The sequence below is a fragment of a genome, unplaced genomic scaffold (assembly GCF_019419815.1).
Source record: "Pyrus x bretschneideri cultivar Hongxiangsu unplaced genomic scaffold, Pyrus_bretschneideri_v1 Contig5, whole genome shotgun sequence".
Taxonomy (NCBI): Eukaryota; Viridiplantae; Streptophyta; class Magnoliopsida; order Rosales; family Rosaceae; genus Pyrus; species Pyrus x bretschneideri.
Genome location: NW_025999787.1, coordinates 2,364,172 through 2,381,208, shown reverse-complemented (window position 1 = coordinate 2,381,208; position 17,037 = coordinate 2,364,172). Strand labels below are relative to the sequence as shown.

Here is a 17,037-nt window from a genome sequence, read left to right as displayed (position 1 = left end):
AATATAAAATTCCTCTATTTCTGGAGGAAACAAAAGAAGGGGCGTGAAGTCGGCGTTATTGCAAAAGCTCTGACATTCATGGTTCGTTGCGTATGAATACTATCGTCGTTTTGGTGCCAAGCTCGACAAAACTCTCCCGTTTTGGTGTTGGGGCTCTGAGGTAAGATGCGAAAACAGTATAAATTTATGCAAAATTGAAAATTCAATACAACAATCCAAATTTGTTGGTTTTGGAAATTGAACTTCTTCCCCTTTGCCTTTTTTTTTTTTTTTTTTTATGCTTTTTGAGCTTTGTTTATGTGATTGATTGGAGATTGGAGATTCAATCAATCACATAAACAAATTTGTTGGTTTTCATGCTGTTGAAAATTCAATACAACAATCCAAATTTGATAATAGTATTTTGTAAACCTTAGAGCCCCTTTGGTAACCATTTCGTTTTCAGTTTTTGGCTCGAGTTTGGCGGAACAGATTGAATTAGCAATGTTGGGCAAGTTTAATTTCAGTAGTTAATGAGTTTAAGATAATGTATTGATGTAGGTCCGTTAATTGAGACAAGGGGTGTTGAATATCGAATATATTAGTCGAGGTTTCGTCCTTGGAGGTGTGAAATTCAGGTTTTTGGAGTAGTTAGTTGTATACTTTGTGCCCAATGGCTACTTCGGAAGTTGTTCGACAAGTTATGTCTGGGGAATTACCTCGAATGGCCTGTTTTGATATATGTTTGAGCAATATGAATGGAGTTGTTTCTGTTAAGCCCGGTGTTAATAATGGACGGAAAATAAGTTCATTGAGTGCCCAAGTGCATAAAAGTTCGAGAGTTTTGAGGGACCGCAGGAGGATATGTGTGTTGCAGGGGAGAAATGATGTTTTTCATGGAAAGGATCGTGTCTGTAGGTTGGATTCAATGAGTTGCAAATGTCAACAGGCAGAAAGTTTAACTAGTCCAGATATTGATGAATTCAAGGTGGATCAACAACCGAATCAGGAAGCGGGAGGTTTTGGGTCAAATACCAAACCAACTGCAGCTAGAAAAAAGAAAGGTTCTCCACGGAAGTCTAAGGCTGATTTGATTGAGGAGGAAGCATGGACCTTACTAAAGAACTCCATGGTCTATTATTGTAACAATCCTGTTGGAACCATTGCCGCTAATGATCCAAGCTCTCCTAGTACCCTTAACTATGATCAGGTCTTTATTCGTGACTTCATACCTTCTGGGATAGCTTTCCTTTTAAAGGGGGAGTATGATATTGTGCGGAACTTCATTCTTCATACTCTTCAGTTGCAGGTAAATTATTCTCTTATTTGAGTGCCAAATCCACAAACGGTTGTTTTTAAGTTTGACTTAGGCTCATTTGATATTCTTTTAGATCATTTGGTTCCATACATTGTGTTTTTGTCCACTTTTTTCTTGGCCATGTTTACTTAGAAAGTTGTTATAGTTTGATTCCCACCTTAATATAACCAAAACATTTCCTTGTGTTAGTTACGTATTTATCTTGTCATTAATAAGAAGTTTGTTTAAAGTTTACACACCAAATGTTTATCTGCATAAGCTTGTAAGATCTTAGTGTTGAATAATATGGAAAACAAACACTTCTGAAAAATTCATGCTTAGAAAGGGCCTGTTTGTGGCAGATATCTGGAAACATGAATTCTGTTACAGATGCTGACTTTCATTGTATGTAGTTTTATTCATTTCTGCCATTCTTTTGAATTTTTTCGTTTAATCGGCCAACTTCTTCTAGTGAATTACACTCCTTTTAAGTTTAAATTGTTCTTGTCTGTTGAGTGAATCATCCTCCTTTTTCCATTGCAGAGCTGGGAGAAAACCATGGATTGTTATAGTCCTGGTCAAGGACTAATGCCTGCCAGTTTCAAGGTTCGCACTGTTCCACTCGATGGTGATGAGTTTGCAACTGAAGATGTATTGGATCCTGACTTTGGTGAAGCTGCTATTGGTCGTGTTGCCCCAGTTGACTCTGGTAGGAAGTTCGTTCTATTTTTTAAATAGTCTTTGAAATTAAATCTAGTTTTTGATTGTTTATGATCCAAACCGATAGGGAGGCACTCTCATTTTAATATTTTTTGTAATTCAAGTATGTCACATCAGTTAATAAATCTTTGGCTTTTGATCTTTTTGTAGGGTTATGGTGGATAATATTGTTACGAGCTTATGGAAAGTGCTCCAGAGATCTTTCAGTGCAGGAAAGAGTTGATGTGCAAACAGGGATAAAAATGATTTTAAAGCTATGTCTTGCTGATGGTTTTGATATGTTTCCAACATTATTGGTTACAGATGGTTCTTGCATGATAGATCGCCGCATGGGAATTCATGGCCATCCTTTGGAGATTCAGGTATATACCTTTTATGGATTGGTGGTTATAAGTGCATTTCAAATGAATTCTTTTATCTAGTTATGTGCATGTCATTTTCTTGCTTATTTCTAGTGAATACTGTGAGCAATCCCTCCTTAAACTTTGCAAGTCATTAGAGTGTGTTCCCCTTCCCCTCTTCTTTTTCTATCTTTTAGTTTCTCCGTTATTTAAAAAGTTAGCGTTCCTTCCCTTGGGCTTGTCTCATCTGCATATCGTTTTGCTTGTCACCCCTAAGATTAAGCACATTCAGGAACTGCCTGAGTAGCTTAAAGTTTCATTTCATATAAACTAATAAATGTATTTTACTGGTACAATCACAAGGTGCAATATTCTGAATCATACCAAATACCTGTTCACTATTGCTTTCCATCCTTTTAAGTTTCCCCATAGCAATATGTTTTGGGTATATCGTTGTAGTCATCAGATAGATTTCAAAACATTGTTTGGTGATTACATCACCTGATCTCGTGCTTATATCTGATTGGTGGCTGCAGTCATTTACCCCTATTTTAAATAAGGCTTTTTTAGTCCCTAACAATGAAAATCGATATAAGTGGTCCTAAGTTTGTTCACTGAAACCACCTTTTTAAGGTTATTTTTGTCTTAACAATGATGTTGACAGATTTTTCATGGAATGACCAAAATGATTTACAGTGGACAAACTCAGGGACCACTTTTATCGATTTTCAATGTCAGGGATGAAAAGTTATGCTAATATCAAGGATCATTTTGGCTAAAAAGCCTTTAAATATATACTCTATGATCAATTTTGTGAAATAATTGTTATTTGTTCTTTCTCCAGCCAACAATCAATTGTGTGTTAAATTTAAATCAATCAAAGTTATTCTGTACTGTTATAATTGCAAGTTAATATCACAGTTGGAGATAGTGGAATTAATAGTCTTCTTAGGCGGAGGGAAAAGTTTTAATTGGGTACAGAAGCTTGTCTTTTAGTTTAAAATCTCTGTGGCATCATTGGTTCGATGTCTCATGTCACTGTTTCCTGTCCTTGTAGGCACTGTTTTATTCAGCATTACTTTGTGTGCGTGAGATGCTTGCTCCAGAGGAAGCATCAGCGGACCTTGTGCGAGCACTTAACAACCGTCTGGTTGCGTTGTCCTTCCATATCAGGGAATATTACTGGATTGATATGAGAAAACTCAATGAAATTTACCGATACAAGACAGAGGAATACTCGTACGATGCTGTTAATAAGTTCAATATTTACCCAGATCAGATTCCGTCGTGGCTGGTGGGATTTATGCCCAGTACTGGCGGGTACTTGATTGGAAACCTGCAGCCTGCTCACATGGACTTTCGTTTCTTTTCTCTTGGAAACTTATGGTCTATTGTAAGTAGTCTCGCAACAGACTTGCAGTCACATGCTATTCTGGATCTTATTGACGCAAAATGGGATGAATTAGTGGCAGATATGCCGTTTAAAATATGTTACCCTGCTCTTGAAGGCCAGGAATGGCAAATCATCACCGGCAGCGATCCCAAAAACACGTAATGATTCTGTCCTAGATTTTTGAAATTTCCTCTCCATGTTTCCTGACACCTCCTTTATATGATTTTATGTTGTAGTCCCTGGTCTTACCATAATGGAGGTTCTTGGCCAACGTTGCTCTGGCAGGTAAATTTTTGTTTGAAAGTGAATGCTTTTTTTCCCAATTGCCCTCGGCCTTGCTTCGTACTCTTTGATAATAGATAACTCCAGATTATCCCTGTTCTATGTGAGTTCAGTATTGCAATTGGTAACTTTATTACATAAAACGACTCTGTTTTTGGTACTGATTTCACCGTTATGTCACTCTGACACTTCCCTTCCTTCTGTATATGCGTGTCTGAGCCTATAAGCACACTTAAAAGTGAGTAGTTTTAGTTCAAAATTATGTGGAGTGGAGAACCTATGATTAGTTCAAGTAGATGAAAGGTTGTCTTTTTGGGAGCAGTACGATTTGAGATTGCTGCCTAGTACTATAGACTATAGAGCATGAATATAATGATAAAAGAAAAAGTTGGAAATGCAAATAAAGCAGATTGCGAGATCGCTGCCTCATGACAAGTTACTTATCTTTCTTTAAGATATAGTTTCCGGCCACTACTTCATATGAAACGGTGCAAACCAGGTTCCCATTGCTGTGAATTGGCTAGTCTGCCCACTTACAGGGAGGAAGGGCTTGTTAGGGGAAAAAACAGAAGAGCCAAGCATTTTTCTCTCTAAAATCTGAAATTAAAGAAATGCGATTTGTGTGATTAACTGTGCAGGATCCTTGAATGTGTTGAAAAGAATGCAAAAGTTCCCTATTATTCCATTAGCATTTGGCAGTGACTGATTATTTGTGTGATTTAACACGATTATGGGGCTTGTTTCAGCTCACGGTGGCATGCATAAAGCTTAACAGACCAGAAATTGCAGCGAAGGCTGTCGAGATTGCTGAGAAGCGCATATCTATTGACAAGTGGCCTGAATATTACGACACCAAGCGAGCAAGATTTATTGGAAAGCAGGCACAGCTGTATCAAACTTGGTCGGTTGCTGGATACCTTGTGGCAAAGCTTCTCCTTGCCAACCCAAGTGCAGCAAAGAATCTTGTGAATGAAGAGGATTCAGAGCTTATAAATGCATTCTCGTGCATGATAAGTGCCAGTCCAAGAAGGAAACGTGGTTGGAAAAAACAGATTTTAGTATGAAGCAAAGTGGATCTGACGGAGAATTCAAGTCTCAAACATTTCTATAGTGAACTATGCAGCTGATAACAAATTGAAGCACGAACTGTATTATCACTACATTCACTTTGATACGGCCTTTTTTTTTTTTAACGTAGTCATAGTTTTCATACAGTAAAGAGTTGTCAAAATGATGATCTTGTGTTCAAGTAACATTCAACATACCCTTTTGTTTTGAATTGAATTCAATCTTGCTCGGTGTACCTGGTAATTAGATACACATGGAAGCGGTGATTTTTATTTTAACGATTGATAATCTACACAAAATTCATCTAAACCCCAATTGTTGTAAGGTAGAGTAGTTTAGAACGTAGTCGTGTCAAATATATGATTTAAAATTAGGTTCTTGTTACCTCGTGGTAACCAAAGGTCCAGCTGAATCAATCTTGAGCTTGGAATCCAAACCCCTTTTGTTGACCAGGTCCCGGAAGAACTCTGGGGCAGCTGGGCTTCTGCAGATGTTGCCAAGGCACGCGAGAAGACGACGAAGGGTTTGATCTCCGCCACCATGGAGGGAGTAGAAACCGCCATTGGAGCTTTTCTCACAGACCCAGATGAGAAAGAGGTGATTTAGAAATTTTGCTACTCCACTGCGCAGTGCCTTCATTTTTGTCCAGGGAGTGTGGAGAAAAGCGCGACGTTGGATTTGGTAGTGGAAAAGTCAAAAGTGCTTCTGGCTATGGAGTTGCTTATGGGCCGAGGTTAGGAAGGAATGAACTGAGAGTGCTTTTATGCCTAAAATGGTTTGAATGGTTAAAAATGCTTTTACAGGGATAATACTTGTCTCCCTAGCCTCATTTACATGTAAAGGGGCTATTCATCATTCAAAGACGATGTAGTGTCATTTCATGGTACAAACATCATAATTAGAACTGTTCAAAATTCATTAAAGACATTTAGTCATCCATTAATCAAACAAATTGACGGTTCTTCGTATGAGGATACTACTAACAAGAGAGCAATGTCCAACCAAAAAGCAATTCCAAATTAAGCAAATCCAGATGCTGTTCCATGACAAGCTTGGAGTTTCAACAGAAAAACTTAGGCTTCTAAGCTTTAGAGTAGACTGCTGATTACATAAGAACTCTTTTAAAGGACAGTCTTGGATAATACCTTTTTTAGTTACAAAAACATTACTGAAGTGCGAAAGTGCTTCACCAAGAAGTGCTTTCAGGAGAATACATAATAAGCACTTATGCTTCTAACGAAACGTTTTGCTTCTAGCATAAGCACAAGGGATTAAAAGCGCTTCATACAGAACCACACTCTCAAACAAACTTCTCTCTCTTTGGACATGAAAGACGGATTAGAAACAACGAAAAGAACTAGCAATGGCCTGTTCGCACGAGCGTTAAACAGCTTACAACCCAGTAGAGAAGGTGTATTGATTATTGCATGTTTTTAACTTGGAAAAGAACAGCAGTAATTATACATGATTTTCTAGCGATGAGGGTACAAACTTGCATCTCTTACAGGATCATATTGTAGGAAGAGATGAAGTTCTAGCAACATGAATACACCCAAATTATACGACGAAAAGAACCAAGGAAAATGCTAATCCGATTTCCATTTCTCTCAGCTACTGTATCAGTATCCATATATCATATTCTACAACTAGCCACCAGTATTGTGTGTTACATTTAATTTACACTATAAGCTAATATTATCAGTTAAAGAAACCGAAGAGAAAATTTGGAAAAAGAACGTCACCTTTACTCCCCATATAAAAGCTTTAAAACAGGTCAAAGTCTATATGCTCTTCTATACCCTCCAACTCCTTGCAGCCTGTGCTCTCCTGTTTCTGTGAAGCAGATGGTGTACCAATTCCAATATCACCCCACTTGGGAAGCTCTGGCGGTACTGCACATCGAATCAATGCCCAATTGAGGCCTTCAAAGAAAGGATGCTGCTTGATATCTGCAGCCCCTTTCACTGATCCTAAACGATTTTCAGGGTCCTTTATTAAGAGGCCTCTGATCAGATCTCTTGCATAAAAACTCACAATAGGTGTATTTGGGAACTTGAGACTTTTCGACACAACATTGGATAATGTGTCCTCATTTCCTGACCCCTTGAAGGGTGTCTTACCATATAACAGCTCAAACAGAAAGATTCCATATGTCCACCAATCAACAGCATTCCCATGACCGTCTCCTTTAATGATCTCCGGGGCAAGGTATTCATGGGTTCCAACAAATGAGTTGGACCGGGCACTAGTAGGGCTCCACTACAAGCTGTGGCAATGGGCTGACCTGGGCAGCAAGCTCGGATTTCACTTTTCGAGATTTTGCAGCGGCGGATAAAAGTCTGGGAGTGAAGCATGGAACTTGCCAGGATGGTTGAAGGCAAAAAGGATCAATGCAGCTAGATTCTATGCATGGGCTTGACATCTTTCCTGTGCTCTCCAAGACAGGAGATGATGATTTAAGCAGCGTTGGATTGACAGCACATCTAAGTGACAAATCAAAATCTGTGAGCATGATGTGGCCGTCTTCTCGGACCAGAATATTTTCAGGTTTCAAGTCTCGATACACAACTCCTAGCATGTGTAAATACTCCAAGGCAAGGAGGACTTCAGCGACATAAAACCTGTAGAGACAGTACACAATCACTTGAAATTAGTCTAATGAACATTTAAAATACAGTTGCGATGATGTAAATAAATCATGTAGTTCTCTAAGGGCACCAGGCCAACCCTTGATTGACAATATGAGATTGTTTTGTGGATATTAGATCCCAAGTTTAAATCCCGGGAAATAAAATCTAGTTTAACATACCGAACATGTATACAAGTGGCCAGAGCATGTTATCTAGTGTAATCCTCACTGCTAGGTCTAATATACTTTAACCATTCTGACAAGATGATTTTGGAAACTCAAGGAGAAAAAGGAAAAGTAACATAGAGTATGAGCTAGTATCAAACAACTATCAAAATGAATTTTTCCAGAAATGGAAAATTAGGAAGACAACAAACATGTAACCTACTAAATAATAATGTCAAATGTATCCATTTGATTGTCTTCCGCAGCTAAAAAAAAAGCAAAGGCACAGTTAACTATAAGTGGACCTTAAAGAAGAAAAGGTACCTGGCTGCTTGTTCACAGAAACTCCTGCCAGGTTGCTTTTGCCGCAGCACGTGCAGATCCCCACCAGGACAATACTCCATAACCAAACATGAGAGGTTATCTGACACACAATGGGAATATAGTGTGGGAAGAAATGGATGATCCAGCATTTCCAGTATCTCTCTTTCTGTTTGGGCCCTGATCATTTTCTTCCTGGTAGCCAAAAACTCATTGTCCATCACTTTCAAAGCAAATACACAATTTGTTCCAGTTAGCTCAGCAAGATAAACAGTCCCAATGTCCCCAGAACCGATTCTCCTAAGCAACTTAAAGTGCTTCAAACCTAAGCTTCCATGCTGCTTCTGGACGTGATGGATGGCTTCCCATCTCAAGTCTCTTGACATGTGTGGCCTCTTGCCGCTACGACCAGACCCACTTAGACTGCTCTCCTCACTAGTGCATGTAGTGCTGCTACCGTCACCAATGCTACTTTTTGAGCTTTGTGAGAAATCCCCGTTTTCCTTTGATCTTGACCTCTCATCAACTTTTGTCACTGCAGAGTTAATCCTACTACTGTAATTAGAAGCGAAATCCAGTGTGCTTGTACCTCTGTTAACAATACCTGAATTCAATTCTTTGCTAAGACTTGTACTGCTTGATGCCAGAGATATTTCTCATTTCCTTTCCCTTCATGCTTTGGAGTACAGTTGTGTCTCTGGTCCTTTAACTTGCTAGTACTAGAGCACGAATCACTATCAACTTGTCGGTTATCTGATTTGGAACTACTAGAGCCAGAACTTGAATCCTGCTTGACAGTTTTCTTAACCACGTTTTTGCTCCTGAGAACCGGCTTGATTAGATGTGAACTACTGCCAGATGATTTGCCTACCTTACTACCAGCGCTAGAGCCAGATGGAGAAGCAGCAGAGTGCAGCCCCTTGTTTGAATTTGAAGAATTAATTGAAACATCAGTGGAGATAGAAGCAACCGCACCCCTCTGCATGACTTTCTTACCATGATGAAAGTGGAATGAAGATTCTGCTGATTCCGGTTCTCTATCTTCTCCCTTCGATATATCACCTTTAACTGCTGATGAAAAAGGAGTAATTTGATCATGCAGTGCTAAATCTGGTCTTACTAGCATCAGGGCATCAGTCCAGCTCCCAAAGTTCTGGCAGTATCAACCTGTGTCTCTGATTGCATGGATCCAGGATTGTTTTCAGAATTTTTGGATGTTTCAGGCACAAGGGACACCTCTACATAATTCCCTTTACCTTCAGTCATAGGTATGCCAGGCCCGTTGGCCTCGGCTACCACTGTGCCGTACAACCTTTTGATAGTTCCTGCTTCTGAAACTCCTGATGAACGACCTGGCCTCGGTAGCCGCTTCATGGCAGCCAACTCTGATGCCTGAGTGATGCACAATCCTCTAAGTGCTTGCTTCAAACTCACAGGCTCTGAAATTCCGATACCTGATGTATTTGATGAACCAACTCTCATTGGCCTTTTCATAGCACTCTTCCTCAAAGCGTCTTTGCTAGCCTCATGCGACAAACCTGATATCCTAGCAGACTTTCTACCATCAATTGCCTGAAAAAGCTGATTAATATCATCCTCGATCGAATATTTATTTCCTAATTTTAGCATGCTGTGTTTTCCACCTTTCTCGTCCATTTTGGACTCCGAGTGGAGCTCTTCTCTTGATTCAACAATTTCACACGTAGAGTGCAATGTACTCATTTTTCATGAACCAGATGAAATACAGCAGACGATGTTATGTCCTTACAAATTCAAACTAACCCACTTCTGACGAAGCATTGTGAAGATACCGCAGCACAGAAATAGGAAATAGAGCTACATATCTTCTCAAGTTTGCTAGAACCATACTGATTTGCAGACTGAAATGGCCCACTACGATCCCCTTACTCAGTGCAAAAGGAAGCATCCAAGGCAGGCCATGATTGCTGCATTGCAGTTAATATCAAACTCATCAAATTTCTATTTTCGTAACATATCAGCCATGTCTATGCTTTATCCACGCAATACTACAATTAGCATAAACACTAAATGGAAATTGAGAGGTAAAGGGAAACGTTAACTGGTGTTACTCTAACCTCAATTAATGAAAGATATGGAATGCTCTGTTAAAATAAAAATTTTGCCATCACATACATAAGCATCATCAAAATATGGGTTAAATATGTCAACGATCTAATTCAATACTTTTCCGATTTCAAGGTTAGACAACCAAATGTCACCTGCACACAAACTGGCCAATTACGGCTTAACGGAAAGAAACAAAAGAAAGACAAGCCATTCCCACCTACTTTGGAGACTACGAAGAATGACAAAGTCATGTATCGGTAATATCTTCAGAACATAAAGCAAACAACAAATCTTGTTCACAAATCCTACACAATCTTCCACACACACAAACACCAACCTCACTATCAACAAACAGACATAGTCAGCCGTTTCAAGTCAATTTTTTTTTTTAACAGGGATCTTTGGAAACAAACAAAAACAGAAAACCCAACATTCCAATTCACCAACAAAAACAATTTAATTATCAAAATTAATATAGATCATAATTCACAGCAAGTAAAATCAGGCTCATAAATAGCATGAAAATTAAACTTAAAATATAAAAAAATATAAAAAATAAAAATAAAAACCTTTACCTTGAACATGAGCTCCAAAGAAGAAGCTGAAAGGAGGAGATAATTGGGGTTGATGGAAATGAGCAGGAAGTTAGGGTTTAAACTTTGAAACTTGTATTTATTTGATTTTTGTGGGGTTGGAATGAATTAAATTTGTAGGGTGGGTGGTGGGAGGATTTAGGGCACACGAGAGGACAGTTGGGGGCGGAGTGAATGAGAGAGAGGAGAAGAAAAGGAAATCAAAGTCACGAGAAATGTGGTGATTACTGAGGACTGAGGACTGTGGAGGGAGAGACACCAGGTCTTCTGTCTACTGTGTAAATATTGGATGCTCTCTCTCAATATCTTCTCTCTACCTCTTTTCTTTCTTTCTTTCTTTCTCTAAAACTTGATTTTTCAAATGGGCGGAAAAATACTGTTTATAAATTATCATACCGTCATTTAGTATTATGATTTAGTGATTTGATTCTCGCTAAAAACAAATTTAAATTATATTATTATAATTCATTGTAAGATTACACTCATCTCTTTACGATAAATAATATCGTTAGTTTAAAAAAACAAAAAAAAAGGGGTTATCATACACACAGGAATTGGGAGGGAAACAGAGGCTGGGGCTATTCTGTGGGAATCCCATGGGGTTTTCTTACACTTGACCTACCATCCAATAGCATTTTTATTTTCAAGGATCACTTCTATTTTATTATTCTCTTTTGAGATTCTATTTTAACATTATCAAACTTCCACTTTCACATGAATTAGCGGATGAAAATTCTATCACGTTATTAGTTAACAGAAAAGCACGACCAAGCTAACAAAATTACAAAAATGGTAGAATATTATGAAAGTGAGACGAAAAAAAAATCTATTAGTATGAAAGTTAGAAGTTGAGCAACTTAAGAGTAGTTAAATGACAATTACCTTTTTTATTTTAATTTTGTATCATATCATGTCAGACATTTTAATTTTTTCTTTTAAAGTTGTTGGACTTATAACTCAAGTAATTGAGTAGTACTATTCTAGTCTCAAGGTTCATTTCTTGAATTTTTTATCAATTGAAACAAAACATCCCTCTGGAGTTGTATGAGATTTTCTTTTACTTGATTTTTTTAATTTTGTTCCGAGAAAAATGGTACCATTTATATAAAGTTTCATTATTTGTCTCGTCAGGGGTGGGTGGGAAAATGTGTTAGAATTAGAACAAGGAGTAAGATTCTCTCCTTCTAACAAAACAAGAGTCAAATCACTTTCATTATGACAAAAAGTACGTCAAATAATAAGTTATGTAATGTTGTGGAGATTTTCTCATAAGTTTGGCTTATTATGAATTTTCTGCTACGCCACAGTTTAACTTCAATTTTCTATCGGATTTTCTCAAAAGTTTGGCTTATTATGGATTTTCCGCCATTGCATCCATTTTCTATCGAATTTTGCTTAATATCCAACAATAATACACGGTTCTTATCGGTTATCATAACGACACTAATAAATGGTTTCGTAGTAGTGTAAGTCCAATTGCATCCCACCCACTAAACGAGCGTTAAGGGTTAAATGAGTCGAGTATCGAGATGCTCAAGGTTAAGCTTGAACGAAGCTAATAATATGATTCAAGGTTAAGCTTGAACGAAGCTAATAGATTCAAGCTCCGGTAGAAGGACATTTCTAAACTCGAGTTTGGTTCAGCTCAATCCATTTATGGATTGAGCTCCACCTCATAATGACTTAACTAGTTTTTAAACGAGCTCAAACTTAATGGTGACTGAACATAATAGCGCAAATAAAAAACAAACATAATAGTCGGACATGCTCTAGGAGGACTGTATAAATGGATTGAGCTCCACCTCATAATGGCTCAACTAGTTTTTAAACGAGCTCAAACTTAATGGTGACTGATCATAATAGCGCAAATAAAAAACAAACATAATAGTCGGACATGCCCTAGGAGGACTGTATACATTCATGAGATGGTCAATATGTCAATATGTCAATATGAAAAGCTATCAACATTTCAATATACTTTGAATTTAACATAACCAATATAATAGTTTGATTTGATTTTTCAAGACATTTTATATTTTCATTATAAGATTAGAAAGTCTAACTATTAGTCAAGCTTTGACGGATTAGTTGGGGTCAAATCAAACTCAAGCCATCTCATAACAAGTACGTATATATATTGCTTTTTATTTAAAGAAAAACTAATGAAAATGGCTTGAAAACTTAATCAAACTCAAGCTATCTCATAACAAGTACATATATATATCGCCTTTTATTTAAAAGAAAACTAATGAAAATGACTTGAAAACTTTGAATTTTAACAAGAAGTGTCAAATCCCGGCTCGGGCCCCCATCACATCCCGAGTTCGACTCCACCATAGCACGATATTGTTTGCTTTGGGCTCCGACCACGCCCTCACGGTTTTGTTTCTGGAAACTCACACGAGAACTTCCCAGTGAGTCACCCATTCTGGGATTGCCCTCGCATGAACTCGATTAACTTTAGTGTTCCTACAGAACCCGTAGCCATTGAGCTCTCAAAAGGTCTCGTGCTAGATAGAAATGAGAATATACATATAAGGCTTAGATGATCCACTCCCCTAGGCGATGTGGGATGTTATAATAATGACAAAATAAAGGGTAAAGTGAATAGTACCAATATTGAATTTTTAGTGTAAAAATGTGGTTTTTTGTTAAAGTGAACAGTACCAAGAGCTTTTCATTAAAGTTTCATTTATTTAAAGGAATTCTCCTTTTTTTTTAAGAAAAAAAAAAAGGAAAAATAAGGATTAGTCGTGAAACTCATTTTACATCGAACTTTAATAATCTAAATTGTCTATAATTTAAGTCTTTATTTATAGATCATCCTTACAAAAATATTAATTTAATTTGAAACCATTTACTCATTTGATTGTCATGATGAAATTTTAATGTTTCTTATAAAATAGTATTTGTAAATTTCTTTGAACTCAATTTGATACCTAAAATGTTTTCTATTTGGCTAATATTTTACAAGGATGATCTATAAAATGCCACTTAAAAATAAAAATGTTCGGATCATTAAAGTTTAATGTGAAGTGGGCTCTATAACCAGTCCCTATTTCTACCAAAAAATGAGAATACCTTTGGATAAAGGGCTTGGTACATAAGGTATCTACGAGCTTTATGAGTCAAATATTATCAAAATTCAAATTTCAGTCGTTCATTTGACTAGCCTTATGTTTTGTTCATATAAGACCAACTCCAGTGGTTGGGTTAGAACCTTGAATCTAGGTTTTAAACCAATCCACACCATCTCTAACTATTGGGCCTAAATAAGTTATGAGATAAAACCTAAAAGTTGGGCAAAATTAGCTTAGAAAACCGGCCAAACCTATTTTTTGGCTCACTATTATGCGTGGACGAGCCAGCAAAAAGGCCAATTTCAACCTAACAACGCCCGACACTTCTTTTCACGCAACTTCGACGACTAGGCAGTCAACACCGGTACCCAACGGGCTGACGCTAGGGATGGACAAAATACCCACGGATATGGGTAACCGCAGTTAACCGCCAATTTAAAACTCACGGTTATGATTATGGATAACCGTTTAGATAAATAAATAGTTCTGGGTATAACCGTTTAATCGTGAAATTTATATAGGTGGTTATGGGTATTACTTACGGTTATAAATGGGCGGTTATAAATGGGTACCCATTTAACCGTTTATTTTAATTTGTGTAAAATAAAAAAAAAGTTAGTTTCTAGCTAAGTTAGTATCTCAAGATATAACTCACTTGAGAGAAAAATATAGTTGATTGAACGGGTCTATGTTTAATATATATGATTGAACGTGCTAAAGCATTAGAGTGTTCGAAAGTTTTGTTTTGTAGTATTTTGAAGATTTGAATCATATAGTATTCAAGATAATGATTATCTTGAGCTTTTAGAAGCATGTTATTGCCGATTGATAAGTACATATACATATACATACACACACACACACACACACACACACACACATATATATATATAGGGATATGATCAAGGAACAAATATTTTTACAAATACTTTTACACTCTTTTTAAGCCTTTTGATTAAATGACATCCAATGATTCTTATTTATTCATTAAATGACATGAATGCTTATGTAGATTTTAACTAATATTAAAAATAAAATAAAATTGAAAAAAAACATAAAATCTAGAAAATTAAGAGAGGAAGATAATTTAACTGAAATTGCTACTCCCATTCCCATTTCGATCAAGACTTAGATTCATACTTCGAACCCCAATAAAAAAAAAATCATGAAACTGCTTCTTTGCCAATGAGGAAGCTTGATGGAACTGAAACCCAAAGGTGATCCCAATCAACCAAATTATCTCATGTCCATACTGCTCCATACCTTTGACTTTCAGCAAATACTGCTCTCGACAAAACAAAAGGTATATCCCTTCCATCACCTCGCTTCACAAGCCCATCTGCTGTCGCCAAAGTAGTACCCATAGGCATCCAACCCAGAACCAACTGCCAAAGGTGGAGAACCAGGAGCTTATTTACTGACATGAAACACTAAGAATACCTCATGTAAGATTAGGGTTCAAAGTCTAAATCCAAGTCTTGATCGAAATGGGAATGGGAAAACCAATTTCAGTTAAATTATCTTCCTTTCTTAATTTTAGTTTTAATTTTCCCAGTAAAAAATAAGAACCATCTCAGCCGGCTCTCCATTAGTCCCTGGTTGGAAGAAGAAAAAAACAACATCAGTTAAATGATGTTTCATGAATCCAAAGTCTGAAAAAAAAAAAAAAAATTAGTTAATGATTTTTTTATTAGGGTTCAAAGTCTGAATCCAAGTCTTGATCGAAATGGGAATGGGAGAAGCAATTTCAGTTAAAGTTTCTTCCATTTTTAATTATATTTTTAATTTTCCAGATTTTATGTTTTTTTCAATTTTATTTTATCTTTAATATTAGTTAAAATCCACTTAAGCATCCATGTCATTTAATGAATAAATAAGAACCCTTGGATGTCATGTAATCAAAAGGCTTAAAAAGAGTGTAAAAGTATTTGTAAAAATATTTGTCCCTTGATCACATCTCATGTATCCACACACACACACACACACACACACACACACACACATACACATATATTAATTTAATTTGCCTTGAGTTTTCGATAAATATTTGACCTAAAAACTAAAATGATTAAATGGCCTGGATTGATGAACATATTTTTCCAAGTAAAAATTCAAATATTTATCAAGTTAGCTTAGTAGCAAACTGTTGCGTAATATATAAATAAAAAAAAATAGAAATGATTAAATGGCATGGGTCGATGAACATATGTTTCTAAAGAAGTATAAGAATCCAAATACTTATCAAGTTAGGAAGAATATTAATTAGCCTACAACCATGCATGATTTTTGTAATAGATTGACCATCAAATAATTGGGAGACATCACATATATTCATTAATAATATTGCCTTTAATACGAAAATGCATGTTAAATGTATTTATAACGATGTTTAATTGTTTGAAAAAGAAATTTGTCAACCTCGAGGGCATGGGGCTAGCATCACCCTTGTGCAGCCCTTGGTTAACTATCTCATTTCCTTCTGTCATATTCATTATCGTTCCGTCAAAGATCCTGGAAGCGGCTGGAAAAAAAAACCAAAAGCAACCATCCTTCACGAGCTAAGCCCCTACTTAACAGAACTTTTCTCCCAAGAGAGAACCTCATTTTCGAAAGTAGGGACTGAGAAAAATCCATTGAGCCGAGTTTCAAACAAAAAAGATGGAAAATACTGGACACTGTTGCTACAAAGAGGAAAGGCATCGCAACCTTTGGCCCTATCTGAAGAAGCGATTGAAATAACTCTTGCATGTTCACAGCAGTTAAGTAAATCAGCTTCCACCACCATAACCTCAGAGGTCATGACGACAACATCCCCTACAATTCAACTTGAGGGTTACCGGTCAAGGTATATTAAGGATTGGGCGAATAGTAAAGCTCGAGAATGCCGCTACGCCGTGCCAATCCTTTAGCAGATACCATTGGGCATGTACCCACTTCTCCCTCAAACAGCACTAGCCCATGCGCTCATTATGGGTCCGAGCCTTATCTTTTTGTAGCTCCCTCGGCTACAACCTCCACTTATTCTATGGTCACGTCATCCAACCCAAAACATGCACTATGTCACTGTACGGTATCCTCTTA

At 37.0% G+C, this 17,037-nt stretch overlaps 2 protein-coding genes across 2 annotated transcripts; one reads left to right on the top strand and one right to left on the bottom strand.

Moving 5' to 3' along the window:
- LOC103954772 (alkaline/neutral invertase E, chloroplastic-like) lies at positions 1 to 5,315 on the top strand. The gene is made up of 7 exons (XM_009366601.2): positions 1 to 160; positions 541 to 1,288; positions 1,820 to 1,985; positions 2,147 to 2,358; positions 3,395 to 3,888; positions 3,967 to 4,015; positions 4,759 to 5,315. Exons 2-7 carry the CDS (start codon positions 653 to 655, stop codon positions 5,074 to 5,076), a joined length of 1,875 nt encoding a protein of 624 aa, XP_009364876.2. The 5' UTR covers positions 1 to 160; positions 541 to 652; the 3' UTR covers positions 5,077 to 5,315.
- Positions 5,316 to 6,655: 1,340 nt separating this feature from the next.
- LOC103954197 (serine/threonine-protein kinase D6PKL1) lies at positions 6,656 to 11,173 on the bottom strand. The gene is given in 7 exon segments (XM_009366000.3): positions 6,656 to 7,333; positions 7,335 to 7,701; positions 8,199 to 8,847; positions 8,850 to 9,303; positions 9,305 to 9,325; positions 9,327 to 10,141; positions 10,859 to 11,173. Coding segments are annotated over 6 exon segments (2,571 nt in total). The 5' UTR covers positions 9,918 to 10,141; positions 10,859 to 11,173; the 3' UTR covers positions 6,656 to 6,844.
- Positions 11,174 to 17,037: the final 5,864 nt, after the last annotated feature.

Coding starts and splice junctions, on each gene's coding strand:
- LOC103954772 (XM_009366601.2), top strand. CDS start 653: ATGGCTACTTCGGAAGTTGTTCGACAAGTTATGTCTGGGGAATTACCT. Junction 2,359..3,394: donor GCCATCCTTTGGAGATTCAG/GTATATACCTTT, acceptor CTGTCCTTGTAG/GCACTGTTTTATTCAGCATT. Junction 3,889..3,966: donor GGCAGCGATCCCAAAAACAC/GTAATGATTCTG, acceptor TTTATGTTGTAG/TCCCTGGTCTTACCATAATG.